At 45.6% G+C, this 16,383-nt stretch overlaps 1 protein-coding gene across 2 annotated transcripts in view; it reads right to left on the reverse strand.

Annotated features, from left to right (window-relative positions):
• Positions 1–11,079: 11,079 nt before the first annotated feature.
• The window catches only part of CA12 (carbonic anhydrase 12), a 52,073-nt gene continuing 46,769 nt past the window's right edge, over positions 11,080–16,383 (reverse strand). The window contains exons 9-12 of one of the 2 annotated variants that reach the window (XM_045540774.1): positions 14,509–14,541; positions 13,565–13,652; positions 12,678–12,768; positions 11,080–11,787 (exon numbers count right to left, since the gene is read on the reverse strand). In XM_045540774.1, coding sequence (XP_045396730.1) covers positions 12,696–12,768; positions 13,565–13,652; positions 14,509–14,541 — 194 coding nt within the window. In that variant the 3' untranslated portion in view covers positions 11,080–11,787; positions 12,678–12,695. Of the gene's footprint in view, positions 12,769–13,564; positions 13,653–14,508; positions 14,542–16,383 lie in introns of both variants that reach the window. The other variant, XM_045540764.1, reaches the window with a different exon arrangement.

A 16,383-nucleotide genomic window follows, 5' to 3' on the forward strand; every position in this document is an offset into this window, starting at 1 on the left:
ATCCTCCTGCCTCAGCCTCCTGAGTAGCTGGGACTACAGGCATGCACTACCATGCTCAGCTAATTTTTGTATTTTTTGTAGAGACAGGGTGTCCACTCTTGTTCAGGCTGGTCTTGAACTCCTGACCTAAAGTGATCCTCCCATCTTGGCCTCCCAGAGTTGCTTTAGTTCTTTTTACTTTCCTGTGGCCCCAGGAACTGTCTCATCTTCATATTTGAGTTCTGGGATATTGCTGGTGATAATATCAATGTTGTATATTTGTTTTGATCTTCTGCGTGGGAAGTAAAGTCATTTTGGAACCTAAAGTCCTCACACTCATAACTTTTTGTTGTTCTGTAATTGAACAAAATGTGAATGAACTGGTGATTCCCCATATTAAGTGCCTATACAGACACTATGAAAGAATACTTAGTAAATCAATATGTAAATTTTTAAAATAATTTATCAAAATGATAAATAAACTTGTGTCCTATATATTAATTTACCTAATCTAGATTGTATTGATGACAATGCTACTCTCAGATTATAAAGCAGATGTAAAATGTTTCTGTGTTTATTCTATTAATATTAGGTACAAATATATATCATAAATCTACAATACTGGATATGAATAGAGAGTTCCAGAACAGGCTTATGTCTATGGAATTGAGTATATAATAAAATTGGAGCTGGGCACGGTGGCTCACGCCTATAATCCTAGCACTTTGGGAGGCCAAGGCGAGAGGATTGCTTGAGGTCAGGAGTTAGAGACCAGCCTGGGCAACATAATGAGACTTTGTCTCTATAAAAATACTTTTTCAGACTTAGCTGGGCGTGGTGGCACACACCTTTAGTCACAGCTACTTGGGAGGCTGTGGCAGGAGGATCCCTTGGGCCCAGGAGTTTGAGGCTGCTGTGAGCCATGATTGGGCCACTGCACTCCAGCCTGGGTGACACAGCAAGACCTTGTCTCTAAAAAAATAAGTAAAAAAATAAAATTGGCATTTTAAATCAATGGAAAAAGGATCAGCGGTTTAATAAATGTGCCTGTTTAGTTATTTGATTATATTTGGGGGGAAAAAAGTAAAGCTAGGTCCTTACCTCACTTTTACTTATGTAGACTTATTAAATCTTTAAATGAACAAAAATAAAACCATGAAAGAATTTTTAAAAATTAGAATAGTTTTATAATATTAAGGTGGAGAGAGTCTTTCTTAGCATTACACTGAGGCTACAAACTACAAAGGGTAAAAATGACTATGTAAAATTTGAATATTTGACTATGTAAAATTTAAAAATGTACAGCAAAAGACACTCTATACAAAGAAGACTAGGAGAAATATTTTTGACATATAGAGGATTGTCACTTATCCTCTTTGCATTTATATATATATTTAATTTATATTTTAAGTATAGAAGCTTTATATATATATTTTTTATTTTCATATAAAATGCTTCTATAATTAAAAAAAAGGTGAAAGAAACAGTTAAAAAGTCACCAAAGGACATAAACAGATAATTCACTGAAAAAATGCAAATAGTACACATAAGACAAAATGCTAAATCACTAATAATAAAAGAAAAGCAAAACAATTTTGGACTGTCAGATTGTCAAAGGTAAAAAAAGATTGATAAAGCAGACTGTTGAGTATATGGTAGAAATAACATATTGTGAAAAAGCAAATTAGTACAACCATTTTGGGTGGTAATTCAGAAAAATTGACTATATACAATTTTGAGATGTGCATATTTTGAATGAGAATTCCTTTTCTAGGAATTTATCCTATAGAAATAAATCCAAGTACACAAAGATAGTCTTGTAATAGTCTTGTAACAGTAAGGAATTTGCAACAAGTATCTATCAATAGAGCACCACATCAAAGATCAGAGCATTGTATAGCCATTAAAAGAATGAGGATACCCAGAATACATTAGGAAAAAAAGCAAGGTGTAGACCATTCATCCATTCAACAAATGTTTCTTATGCCAGAGATTGTGCTAGATACTGAAAATATGAGAGTGAAAACAGGCATGATAGTAGCCCTTATAAAGCATGTAATATCTAATCCCATTATTCTATTTTATTAAAAACTTAAAAATGAATATAAAAATATGTGTGTATATACATAAAGTCTTGAAAGATAAAACTAAATAGTGATAAAACACTATTTTGGGAGTTAGGATTATGAGGGACTTTCTGCTTTATACCTAACCTAATTATTTGTACTTTAAAAAAAATGGGCATATATTATTTAATCAGGCAAAACCACAATCCAAGCACTTCCATAATTTATCATTGTCCTTGATAGAAAGTGTATATTGTTCAAGGTCTTTTAAATCTGATGCTAACCACTTTTTTCTGCCTCCCACCATTCCCTTCCTAGAAACTCTCAAACACATCCCCATTTTGGGAGGCTGAATCGGGAGGACTGCTTGAGGCTAAGAGTTCAAGACTAGCATGGGCAACATAGCAAGACCCTCAGTCTAAAAAAAAAAAATTAGCCAGGCATGATGGCACATGCCTGTAGTCCTGCCTACTCAGGAGGCTGAGGCAGGAGGATCATTTGAGCCCAGGAGTTCGAGGCTGCAGTAAGCTAGGATTGCGCCACTGCATTCCAGCCTACATGACAGAGGTCTCACAAAAAAAAAAAAAAAAACTTCACATCCCTGAGGCTTCCTCTACTTAGATGTGCTGTGGACTCTCATACCTCCACCTTTTTCTTCTTGCTTTTAGCTCCAACTGGAAAACATTCTATTCCTTCTTCAAGATCATGTTCAAATGTCACCTCCTTCGTGGAGTCTTTCCTGACTAGATTCAGAAAAGCAAATAGATTTCTCCACTCTGATCCCTTACACTCTTTTTAAAACTAAGGACTAATTTGCATACAATAAAATTCACAAATTTGAAGTTTTCAGTTGGATTAATTCTGACAAATGCATACACCTGTGTGACCACTGCTGCAAGTCAGGATAGAGGACATTTGCTTCCCCAGCGGTTCCTTGTGTTCCCTTCCAGTCCACCTACACCCTCCTCCAGCTGCTGGTTCCCACATCTATCAGATAGATTCAGTTTAGCTTGTTTCTGAACTTCATGTATATGGAATAACACCAAATGTACTCTTGTGTCTGGCTTCTTTCACACAACATAATTTTCTGAGATATCATCCATGTTTTGTGTATATCAATAATTTTTAACTTTTTATTGCTGAATAGTATTCCATTGTTTGGATATACCGTAATTTAGCCATTCTTCTGTTGATACCACATAGCATGCCGTACATATAGTCTTCTTATATTATGGTTAGTGGTTTCTGTTTGTTTCCCTGCACGTGACTGTGAGCTCACTGAACACAGGGACTCTGTCTACATTAGGCTTGAATCCTCAGCACTTCCCTGTGCTTAGCAGATGGTACTTGTTCATTGGATCTTTGCTTTTGAATGAGTAGATATGAGGAAGAAAGTCAGTTGGAAATTACTTTGAATCTGGAGATTAATCCAGTTTCATCCAGTGGTTGGGAAGGAGCGATGAGCTTCTGAGCTTGTTGGTGGCTGCGTGGTTCTCCGTGGACAGAATATATCATATTCAGGAAAACTGTTCAAGTGGTTATGTCTTGGGTAACTGAGGAGAGACACTAAGATGCATGAGATCTGTTGTTGGATATCTAGGTAGCTTAGGAAACTAGTTTCAGCAGATGAACTACCTGGCTATGTTACCGCCCTCACCAGAAAAGTCTTTGCTTCTTCCAAGAAGGCCAGTTGACCATGTATGTCATCACCAACACAGAGCATGACAGGTCTCGGCCTTGCCCTTGAACCCACGTGCCCTGTTTTTATTGTCTTCATTGTAAGTAATTAAAGGTTAATATTTGACACACGTGAACGCAAGCAGAAATAATGACTTTGACTTACAATATTGAGCGGTCATAGCTGCCGTGGGAGTAGAGATCATGTTGTTTCCTGGGCTCCCGCCCAAGGGCGAGTCCAAGGGAAGCATTATAAAGCCAGCCCTGGCGGGTATCTCTCTCTAGATGGACCAGGAGGAGATGAGCTCTCAGGCAAAATGCCAGGATGGGACCCAGTGTCATTTGGCTGTGTGTGAACATGAGGGGTGGGTGTCTTTTTATGAAAACAGATTTATTAAGGTATAATTGATATATATGGTACATATTTAAAGTATAAAATTTGAATGGTTTTGACATATGTGAAGAAACCATCACCAGAATCCAGATAATGAACAAAAGCCCGGTATGGTGGTGCGTAACTGTAGTCCCAGCTACTAGGGAGGCTGAGGCAGGAGGACCCCTTGAGGCCAGTAGTTTGAGGCTGCCGTGTGCTGTGATTGCTCCTGTGAATAGCCACTGCACTTCAGCCTGGGCAACTGAGCAGGACCTTAGCTCTAAAAAAATAAAAATAAAAAATAAATATTTAAAAAATGATAATGAACATATCCGTCACCTCAACCATTTCTTTTAAACCTTTATAATCCCTCTATTACCCACCCCACCTCCTCCCCAGGCAACCACTGATCTGCTTTCTGTCACTGTAGTTTGCATTTTTTAGAATTTTTCATATTAAATGGAATATAGTCATGCACCACATAACAACATTTCAGTCAACCATGGACCATATATTAACATATGTGACTTTGGTCCCATAAAATTATAACAGGGCTGAAAAATTCCTATCACCTAGTAGTGCTATAGCCATGGTAATGTCAGAGTGTAAGGCATTACTCACGTGTTTGAGGTGGTGCTGGTGTAAACAAACCTGTGTGGCCAGTCAAATAAAAATATAGCACATGCAATTAGGTACAGAACATAATACATGATAATGATAATAAATGACTGTTACTGGTTTATGTATTTACTAAACTTTTTATTATTTTTTGAGTGTGCTTCTTCTACTTATATGTAAAAGGTTAACTGTAAGACAGCCTCAGGCAGGTCCTTCAGGAGGTATTCCAGAAGAAGGCATTGTTATCATAGGAGATGACAGCTCCATGCCTGTCACTACTCCTGAAGACCTTCCAGTGGGACAAGATATGGAGGTGGAAGGCACTGATGTTGATGCTGATCCTGTGTAGGCCTACGCTAATGTGTGTGTTTCCATCTCAGTTTTCAACAAAAAAGTTTAAAAAGTAAAAACAAATTTTTAAAAAAGCTTATAGAATAAGGATATAAAGATAGAAAATATTTTTGTACATCTGTACAATGTGTGTGTGTGTGTGTGTGTTTTGAGATAGGATCTTGCTCTGTTGCCCAGGCTGGAGTTCAGTGGCCTGATCATAGCTCACTGCAGCTTTGAACTCCTGGGCTCAAGTGATCCCCCCGCCTTAGCCTCACGAGTGGCTGGGACTATAGGTGTGCACCACCACACCTGGCTAATTTTTAAAATTTTCTTGTACACATGGGGTGTCAATATGTTGCCCAGGCTTGTCTCAAACTCTTGGCTTCAAGCATTCCCCCCACCTTGGCTTCCCAAAGTGCTGGGATTATACCTGTGAGCCACTGCACCTGGCCCAATGTGTGTTTTAAGCTAAGTATTATTACAAAAGAGTCAAAAAGTTTTGAAAATATTTCAAAGTTCATAAAGTAAAAAAGTTACAGTAAGCTAAGGCTAATTTATTAGTGAAGAAAGCAAATTTTTAAATAAATTTAATGTAGCCTAAATGTATAGTGTTTATAAAGTCTATAGTAGTGTACAGTAATGTCCTAGCCTCCACATTCACTCACCTCTCACTCACTGCCTCACCCAGAACAACTTCCAGTCCTACCCAGAGCAACTCCAGCCTGGGCAACAGAGCAAGACCCTATCTCAAAACACACACACACACACACACACACACACACACACACACCATTTATACCATTTTTCACTGTACCTTTTCTATGTTTAGATATACAAATACTTACCATTGTGTCACAATTGCCTACAGGATTCAGTACAGTAACATGCTGTACATGTTTGTAGCCTAGACATAATAGCATATAGCCTCGGTGTAGAGTAGGCTATACCATCTAGGTTTGTGTAAGTACACCCTGTGATGTTTGCACAATGACAAATTCGCCTAACCACGCATTTCTTAGAATGTATCCCAGTTGTCTAGTCGTTAAGGGATGCATGACTCTGTGTGTGTGTGTGTGTGTGTGTGTGTGCACGTGTGTGTTCACCATATATAAACACATGATACAGAGAGACACACCATAGTGTCTGTGTGTATTCATTCCTTCTTTCCAGTTCAGCCTTAGGAAAAAGCTCAATGAAAGTGTCCTTGGGAACTTGGTTTGCTAAATTAAGAGGTGAGAATAGCATCTCAGGAGCTGAGCAGACTCCTCTGCCCAGTTGCAGTTGGCAGTCGCTGGTCAGATTTTTCCTGAGCAGGGGCCAAGGGTTCATGTTACCAAGAGGATTGGAAGCAGGAAGTTGTTGGCTTTCTGGAAATCATTAGCCTGTGTGGTTTTATGAGGATACTACGTGATTGGGATAAGCACGGTCAAGTCTATTACAAAAAGGTGTTTCCGTGTCACTGGAGCTGCGCAGGGTGGCCCTAGCGCTGTCACTCAAGATCCCCGCGCTGCGGGAGCGTGGCTTGATCCTCCGAAGACAGGGGCACGGCGGCGCCTTTCCCGGGGCTGTGCTAACGGGCGAAGGTGCCCGAAGCAGTCAAGAGTGCGCAGCGACAGCCACGGCTGAATCCCTGCTTGACCTGCAGTCATGATGAGACGCTGACCTAGTCGCAATCATTTTTTATGGCGAACCATTCAGTGCAGCAGCGTACAGTACTTAGGCCCGTACCTCTGCCCCGTCACTCCACGGTGCAGGGGCGCGGCTGGGGCCCGGGAACTGACCCCTCCCATGTCCCTTCACCGTCTCCCTCACCCCGACCCCCAGCTCCCGTCCCAGCGTTGCCTGGGCCTCACGCCTCCCCCCACACCCTGAGACAGCTGCATCCACGAGCCGGGCCGTCCCCAGTGTGTTCGGCGATGCCGAGGTGCCCCACTGCCGCAGGCGGCCCGGAGCTCTCGTGTCCCCCCCACGAGCGGGCCTCGGGACTTCTCCCGACGCCTGGGAGGAAGGCCACCTGTACAATGTGGAGGGCGGACAGGGCTAACGATTCAAGCCACTCGTGTTTCAGCTGCGCACGGCTTTGGCGCCCTCGGGCTGGCGGGCTGCAGAAGAGAAGCGCCATGCCGGGTGCAGGATCCCTGGGGCTCGGAGGAGACGGGGCCGGTGCATGTGCACGGGGTTAGCACCTGGCCCGGCCTGAGCGAGGTCCTCCTGCAGTTACCCAGGCTCCACGTGCCTGCAGCCCGCGCTCCAGCGAAAGCCTGAGAGGGACCCGAGTGTGGCCGAGGGCGTGGCCCGGGCAGGGAGGACCCAGTCGGAAAGTCTGCTGTCCTGCTCATTTTGGTTGATTTTCCTTCCGTCCTCTGGTTTCCCTCCCTCCCTGCTTATCCCCCTCCCTGGTTCCCCCATCCCTCACCCACTGGCCACGTGTGGCTGTTGAGCACTTGAATGTGGTTAAAATGAGAAACTGTTTTGTTTTGATAAATTTAAATTTAAAAACTGATAATTGATGCAGTTCTTTGGAAAGCTTAAGTGTGTTTGGAGCAACTTGGGTATTTGAATCTTCTTCAACTGTAAATTTATGAAATCTAAATACAGATCAAATATTTACAAGGAAAATTTCGCATCTGAATCGAGATGTGCTATAAATGTAAAAGTCATACCAGATTGCTAAGGTTTACTACAAATAAATTAAAATATCTCTTATTAAAATACTGAGTACATATTGAAATTATAGTATTTTATTTGGGTTCTATAAAATAAATTAAAATTAATGTCACTAGTTTCTTTTACCTTTTCCTTTTAGTGTGGCTACTAGAAAGTTTAAATCCCATGTGTATTGCATTGTATTTTATTCCGTTTCTCTGAGCCTGTGGCCTCTAGATTGTCAATGTAGCTGGATCTAGATGAGGTCATGGCCAAGCTGAAGGAGGACTGGAGTTCCCTGTACCCACCTGGAGCTCTCAGCACTCTGCCTCCCCAGCCATCCATGCTGGGGATGTGAAGTTCAGGATATTAACCCAACATGACAGAGTGAGGCAAGAGTTCTCAATCAACCAAAGTTTTTGAGTCAGAGCTTGAGGGCACGTCTGGGAAAAACACAAGTTACAGAAATGCCTGTGGTCTGTGCTCTCCGAAGAGGTTTTCAGGAGTCTCAGTACTTACACGTTTCTTTAAAGGGGAGAAGACACGTAGGAAGAGAGGGATAGGCTGTGAGGCTGATGGTTACATTTTCGTGAGACTTGAGTTAGTGCCCAGGAAATCTACATCATACACAAGGTAAGGTGAACATTCAAAGGAAAGAGAGTAGAGGAAGAATCAAGTATGCAGACTTCTCAGAGCCGGTGGAGGAATAGATTGATCTCATCCTGTCCTTGTTCTGCATCTTGGAAGATAAGCTTGTAATTGACATGGCCAGTGTGAACTCTAACAGCCTTCAGCTTTAGGAGGTAGACTTAAGTTGCAGAACTGAAGTTACAATTGACATGTCCTTGTTTAATGGTAGGGCAATGTGACAAGACTGTGTTTCTAAATAAATAAATAAGTGCATAGATGAATGAATGAATGAATGAATGGGAAGAATTTACTTATGAGCAATTTGCAAAGACAGCCATCTGGAGATGAAGGAGGCCTTTGCCTTTCTGTGGGAGTCTGGCTAACGTATAATGCGTTGACACAGATAGAGAAGGTATAGCTAACCAACTGGGAAAAGGATGACAGTGTTGGGTGTCTCAGTCTCCAGGCTTAACTTTCCCTTTGGCATAAGGAGTTTGGGGGTCCTGAGATTTTTATTTTCCTTTACAAGGGAATAGGAAGAAAGGCTGTGGTGAGAGAAGGGAGCTGTTCACTGCCTGCTCTGGGAAGTGCTCCTGCAGTGGGATGGGAGCAAGTCCAGGGAACGGGCGCTTCATGGGAACTCTGTCTTGCCCCCTACTTGTCCTTATGCCTGCACGTGTCCATGATACCTGAAAGGATGTCAAAGAGGAGAACTGAAGAATCCTTGTGTTCTAATGGAAGAGACCATCAGGGCCGGGAGGGTTTTGCAGTGTTTCTATTCCAAAGCAGGCCCAGCTGTTATGTCACCTACTGGAGCCAAAGTACCCTTGAAATGTTCACCTGTGTTGGTCCTAGGGCAATTACGATGAAAATTGGATGCTTTTCTATATAACTCAAACAAGCAATGAGGGTACTTACTGGTAACTGTTACAGGACTGCCTCCTTTTGCCAACCAGAATGTGAAATCTGGATGTAGACAAAAGATTATATGAAGGGTGATAGCATGTTTTGCAAAAAGCATCCAAAATAAGGTAACAGACAAGCAAAAGGCTGTCCACCTACTTGGAACAATATTCTCAAGAGTAAAAAGAGACATAGGACCTGTTCCCTATATTGGTGTCCCTTTGTTTAGGAACATCTCCCTCTTTTCCACCCTTCTGTTCAAATCTGACTTATCCTTCAAGGACCAGCACACATCCCACCTCCTCCCTGAGCCTTTCCCTGATTCCTCTAGACGTCCCAGCTCCACTACCTAAGCACACTGCCTGCGCCACAGGCCTCCAGCCTTGGCAAAGTGATCACGTCCCTCAGTGCATTTCCCTTTGGAGCCAGGTCCTAAGACCTGGATGCAAATCACATTATTATTTGTTCTGATCAGTTACCTATCATCACAACAGGGGGCTGCAAAGTGCTTTGCAAGCAGTAATGCTTTAACTTCACCTCCAAAAAGATCAGTTGGACATGAAAAACATTTTATTTATAATTTCTTGTATTTACAGTGTGTGTCTTCATTACAATCATTCTTCCAATAAATACAGAAGTGCTGAACAGACCATCACAACAGTGGCCTTCGGTCCCTGTAGCACAGGGACTGAGGGGTGCTAAAGACGCCAGCACCTCCCAAGGGCCGGTCAGGAGGCCTTCAAAGAGGTGAGTGAAGGGGAGAGGAATTTGGAGTCTGAGACTGAAACGGGATTAAAAGAGTCAACACAGGCTCACGCCTGTAATCCTAGCACTCTGAGAGGCCAAGGGGGGTGGATCGTTTGAGCTCAGGAGCTCGAGACCAGCCTGAGCAAGAGCGAGACCCCCGTCTCTACTAAAAAAATAGAAATTAGCTGGACAACTAAAAATATATATATAAAAAATTAGCCGGGCATGGTGGCACATGCCTGTAGTCCCAGCTACTCGGGGGGCTGAGGCAGGAGGATTGCTTGAGCCCAGGAGTTTGAGGTTGCTGTGAGCTAGGCTGACGCCACGGCACTCTAGCCGGGGCAACAGAGTGAGACTCTGTCGCAAAAAAAAAAAAAAAAAACAGAGTCAACACAGCGCATCTAAAGAAACACATCCAGGTTTTTATAATTTTGACCAGATGACACCAAAGGAGCAGAACAAGGAGACTCGTGAGAGGCCAGGGCAAGACTAGAGGAGCTGGGCCTTCCCCGCGGCCTCGTGCCTTGGCTGTGTGCTCTCCGCCTGCCCTCTGCGGCAGAGTTAGGGTGCGTGCGAGGCAGCCCACCGCACGCGCCACAGAACTGGCTTCCCTGAGAGGCGCTGGTGTCAGTGGAATGAGTGAGGCTCTGAAGGAAGGTTCCCGATTCCAAGGCTGGATCCTCTAGAGTCCCACAGAGATTTAGCACAGAGGTTGACAGTGTGGGTTTTGGCGCATCCTTTCCGCCTCCCTGGCTTGGTCTCGTCTCAGCCTCGGCAGGCTGAAAGCCTGGGCTGTGCTGAGCAGGAGGAGGGAAGGGGAGATGCCACTGTTTTCATGAACAGCCCTTGTGCCAGGTACAATGATCTCTCTGTGCTCTCACAAAACTCATCCGTAAAAGGTACGCAGAGGTTTTTGAATGACAATCCTACTGCTTTGGAGTGGTTTATGTTGGTCTCTGATTGATAATTTTGGACCAAGGCCAAGAAACCACATAAGTCGTGAGGGTTGCATTTGTTGTCATTTGATGACACATCAGACATGCCAATGGCAAAGCCGGCAAAGCCACCCCATGCTGCAAGGCCACCAGAGGTCTCGTGCATGTGCGCGCGCGCGCACACACACACACACACACACACACACACACACACACACACACACAAGCCCCCATTAGGTCACTTGTAACCTTGCCTGGCAAAACTGTCCACCAAGACATAGGGCTTGCCACCATTATGAAAATTTGTGATGGTGGGGAAGAGAAAATTCTTACAGTGGGAGGGAAGAGTAGAAGGAAAAAATATAAAAAGAAACATAGGCTTCAGGAGGACATTCCATGCTGTCACAATGAGATCGTGAGCCAGAAGGTTCCCCGTGACCTGCAAGGTGCTAGCAATTAGAGGTTGGTGGTGGAGCTCCTCGCTCATGGAACTAACTGATCCCCGTGGGGCTTTCACATCGGCAGGAGAAAAATGAAGACGTGAAGCCTTCTCAGACACTATCTGTGTGACCTGCCGGGGAGAACATGGAGCGTGTTAGTGACGTCGTGTTATTATTTGTCCCTGGATGCCACGATGATGCCAGCCCCTGCACAGATGACCTCCTGTTTTATAGCTTGAAAATATATTTTAACTAATCCATGATTTGACATGCTTAAAGGGAGAGGAGTAGATACATCTTGACTCCAGGTCGGCAAAAGGGACACTTGCAGAAGTGGCAGAAATGAAATTTGGCCAAAAGAGATGAAACTCTGCAGTCATTTTGCTTCTGCCTGTTTCTTCCAGACTCAAAAGCAGATTGGGCCATCTCAGAACTCACGTCTACTGTAGGAGAGGGGCAGAGAGAGAACAAGACCACATTTTATAGGAACAATCTAATTATTTATAAAATCTGTAGAGCCCCACAGACAGGACGCTGGGTTTGGGCTTAATACTCTGTCACTCTGTCCTCCTCACAGTATGACTAGATAAATACTACGTGATTCCAATTCTGATCCCAAATTGAGACTTTCCCCGATCACATACGTCTTCTCATTCTTTCTCTTCCCCTCCCACTCCCTCCTTCTCACCCCCACCAAGAAAAGGAACTTGAAACTGCCTTTCCCTAAGGCCTGTTCAGCGTCCCTGCCCCCGGGGGGCCGGACTGTGGAAGTGCCCCTAACATATTACAAAGTGTATCTCTTGTTTTCTTTCTCTCCCTACAACCTGACCCCTCCTGTCTCAATTCTTTCCCCTGAGTTGTGAGGTCTGACTAAAGGTTTTGTCAGAGCAGAAGGAAATCAGGGGGTGACAACCCCTCCCCTGAGGAAAGAAATTGAGTTTCAAAAGCAAAACCTAAGCAGAGAGTTCACGTTCTGTTCTGAAAGCTTGGAGAATAAGCTGAATTTCCAGGATACTCAAAAACACGCTTGAGTGAAGTCCTAGATGAAAGTGTTTTCCAACCAACAACAGCAGGTGGCTTGGTTTGTGACCCCAGAATCCAGACCACTGAACAATCTCGCATAAATCCAGCACTTGGTCTGAGAGCTCGTCTTATCCGTGGATTGCACCAGGGGTGGCCGAGGTCCCAGGGTGAGGGGACACCCAGCCAGAGGATCCCTGAGGGACTGGGGTGTTTGCAGGTTGAGCTCCAGAGAACACCTTGAGGTGTTGCAAGTGTCCAGAGAGCCAAAGTATGTAGTGTCCAAAGCAAGGTCCTTCCCTGGACGTGCCTGGGAGTTCCAGGGACCTCAGGCGTGGTCCTCAGTCTCCTTTCTGATGGCTGGTTTGTAAATGACTCCTTTGTTGTCACCTTTTTTGATACTAGAAGAAGAACACACAAATCTTGTTAGTCAAAGATGGGGGTGGGGGGGAGAGAGAGAGCGCGAGCGAGCCCAGAGAGCCACCTGGCTCAGCTGTGGAATGAGGCAACTTTTAGAAGTCAGACTCCTCTCTTCGGGACCTTTCCCCAGTTCTGTCGGTCTTGGGAGGGAATGCTGCCAAATAAAGCATTAGCGAAAATGGCACATGTTCACTTTCCACCTGTTCTTTCTAACCTCTGATGATGCTAGACCTGCATTTTGAAGGAGGCCTTATTATCACACCCCTCCCCCACTTCAAACCTTTGATTCTGTAACAGGGTTCCTGGCAACCTTTTTATTTGTCATACCAGAAAAATACATTAGGTTTTAGGGAAAGCCAAACATGACAATAAAAACATGCTCAAAGGGCATTAATAGCTAATGTGAGTGAGAGATCAGGTTTTCCTTCATCTTTCTTTTTGGATTCATAGAAGAAAACCCAGATGTAGAGATCTTAGTAAGAAGATAGCCTTCCTGCTTGTGTTTAGGCACCAGCTCCGAATCAAGAGACTCATCTGAGGTCATATAGTAGCCGCGGCTGGCCCCCACCCCTCCAAGTCTGAGCACAGTGACCCTTGAACAAGCAGCGCCTCGTGCAAAGGAGGCTGGGGCTGGGGTGTTTTGGGAACTGCACTCCTAGAGTCAGTGTTGGTGCTGGTGACAGGGCTTCTTCATTCTGCGAGGCTGCCTTCCCAGACAGACCAATCGTCATGGACAAAGAAGCCGCCCATTCCCACTTGGAACCCAAACCAGCTCACCTCTTCTTCCTTCTGAAAAGCCAAATGGACACTGCCAGGATAATACAGATGCCAAGAACGCCAGCCAGGGCCACCGAGAGGACGATGCCTGGTGAAGAGGCAGTGGGCACACGTTACACTCCCCCCTTGCCCTCATCGCATCCCACACATAGGGGTAAAATCACATCCCAGCTACATAATCATCCACAGAAAGGTATAATTTCCCCATCTCTGCTCTTAGATTCTGATCCCTGGCTTAGTGGAACTGGCTGGAGCAGTTAGAGGGGGCCATTTGCAAGTTGTAGTGGTTTTCCAGCAGGGCTCTCAAACTTGCACAAGGATCATCTGAAGAGCTTGTTCAAAATGTAGATTTTTTTTTTTGAGCTCAACTCTCAGCAATTCGGATTCATTCTCTTTGGTGTGGGGCCCAGATATCTGCATTTCACCACACACGTCCAGCTGATGCTGATGCACGTGGTCCATGAACCACACTTTGATAAAGCCTGAGCTACAGAATGAAAACTTATTCCATCTGTGCTCGCTGGATTTAAGGCCCATTGGGGTGTCTCCATCAGTTCCATCACACAGTCCTAAGCAGTCCCAAACAACCAGTAGCCCAGTGCCAAGGTCACATGGCCACTCACCTGACCTCCACACTGGGCTCTGGCATGTTTTCAGGCAGTGGCCTCCCCCCATAATCAACAAGGTCTTAGATAGGCTCTTGGAATATGCACATGCTGTAGAGTGATTAGGTCTTTCCTTAGAGGAACGTTTGATTGGCAGTTCATCTTTGAATCAGAGAGCGACTTGAGGGTAAGACCCACAGCCAGGAGGGGACCAGGAGCCAGAGCGACAGCACAGAGAAGCAGAAAGGATGGGCTGGCAGGATCACAGGCCCAGATCACACCCAGAATCACAGTGATCCCCCAGCTGCAGCATGCACAGCCAGCCAGCTGGCCACATACCCAGACTCAGTCCTGTGTCGGTAAGGATTTCCACTTAAAAGGGAGGAGGAAAAGATTGAAAATTAATCTGGAGTCAAACCGTGCTGGATTTGACCAGCGTGTTGAGAGACGCTCTACCTTTTGTTTGGTGGGTGGTACGGGGCTTACTCAGACCTTCCGGGGGTGTTCAGAAGGTCTAGTTCAGGTGACTGCCTGATGGAATGTAGGGGCTTGCCACCTGGGGAATTCATACTGTGGTCCCCACTTCCCATGCTCCTTCGTCACCGCAGTCTCTTTGCTGGGGCAAGACTGCAGAGTTTAATACAAAGTGGCCAATGAGGGAAGGTGAGGAAGGGTAAGCATCAGAGACTACTTGGGCAGGCCATTGTGCACTTCGCTGCGACCTGCTCCTCTTCCTCAGCCGGAGCCTGCCACCAGACTTGACCCCACCCCGTCCAATCTGTCATCATGGTTTGGCTCTATTTTTGGTTTGGTCCTACTAGACAAACTCCTCCACCATCCCAGCCTCCCTTCTCAGCTACATGGAACCAGAAGATTATGGCTCCTCCCAGCAAGTTACTGTTGGGGATAAGTGGGCTGAATTAGGAGAGCTCAGTAGGGCTGACTGGTGCCCAGCTATCTAGGGTGAAATCCCTCAGTTGGCCTACATGGCATCTCCCCGGGGGAAGCTCATGCGTAAATCCGTCTTCTTGAGTGACCAGAGGAGCCCAGTCACGGAGTCTCTCCTGAGTCCCCCTGAACCTGCTCCTTCCAGGTTCTTACAACTATTCCCCATTCCCTCAGTCAGGTTCTCTGTCTAAAGAAAGTCTCTGTTTACACATACCCTTTTGTCTGCTGGTTTTCTGATCTCAGTTGAAACTTCTAGCATGTGTGTGTCCGTGTGTGTGTGTGTGTGTGTGTGTGTGTGTGTGTGTGTGTGTTGGAGGGTAACTGTTCTAACTCATGTTGAAAGCCAGAGCTGTACAGAGATTGGCCACCCACCTTGACACACAGACGAGCCTGTGCCCACAGAGCCCCACTGTGGTGACTGAGACCCTGGGAGGGCTGTGGCCAAGTGTCAGACACCAGCAGGGGGCCAGGGACTCACCTTGTGGCACTCAGCACCCTGGAAACCAGACCTGAGGCTGCAGGGTGAGGTTTTGCTCACCCCCCTTCTCCTGCCCTGTGGTCTGAGTCTGGCTGATTCCCCAGGAGCTATCAGCTGTGTCCTTCCCCTACCGTCCTCTTCTGCACTGAGCCTGCAAAGCCTCCCTGGTCCAAGGCTGGCCCCTGGGGATTCCTGGTCTGGCTTCCCCAGATGGCCCCAGGCTGCTGTGATGGGGAGCAGAGCAGGCATGGAGAAGAGCTGTCCCCAAGGACAGGGCGGCCTGTTCTCCCTGCTCTGCCAGCCACCACCAGTAGCTCATGGCCTCCCAAGTGGCAGAGAAGATGGCTCCTCTGGCCAGATTCCCTGCCCCAGGCCTCTTCTCGTAACCTGAACACAAGGACCCGCCTGTAGCTCGGGAGGTGCTTGGGACAGGAGCCTCCGGCTGGGGACAGCTTCAGGTGTCTGCACAGCACATGCTGTGTTCCCTGCTCAGCCTGTGGCCTCCGCACCGTGTAACTTGGTGTTAGGGTTTATGGATTGTTTTTTAAAGGTACCTAGAGACTTGGTCCCTGGGATCTTAAAAAAACAAACAAATTAAAACCTAGTCATGGTTTCTCTTCCAAGCCTTTTGATGAAATGCACTTCTGTTCTTTGTTCCTAAAGCTGCAGATGCTTGTGGCACCAAACCAGGTCTTGCCACATGAAGACTATTCCTAGTGAGCCTGGCCACTCGGCGAAGCCGTGCAAACCAGGCAGTCTGTAAAGTCGTCTCTTTCACAGTCGCCTCA

This window comes from Lemur catta, chromosome 1 (assembly GCF_020740605.2).
Source record: "Lemur catta isolate mLemCat1 chromosome 1, mLemCat1.pri, whole genome shotgun sequence".
Classification (NCBI taxonomy): Eukaryota; Metazoa; Chordata; class Mammalia; order Primates; family Lemuridae; genus Lemur; species Lemur catta.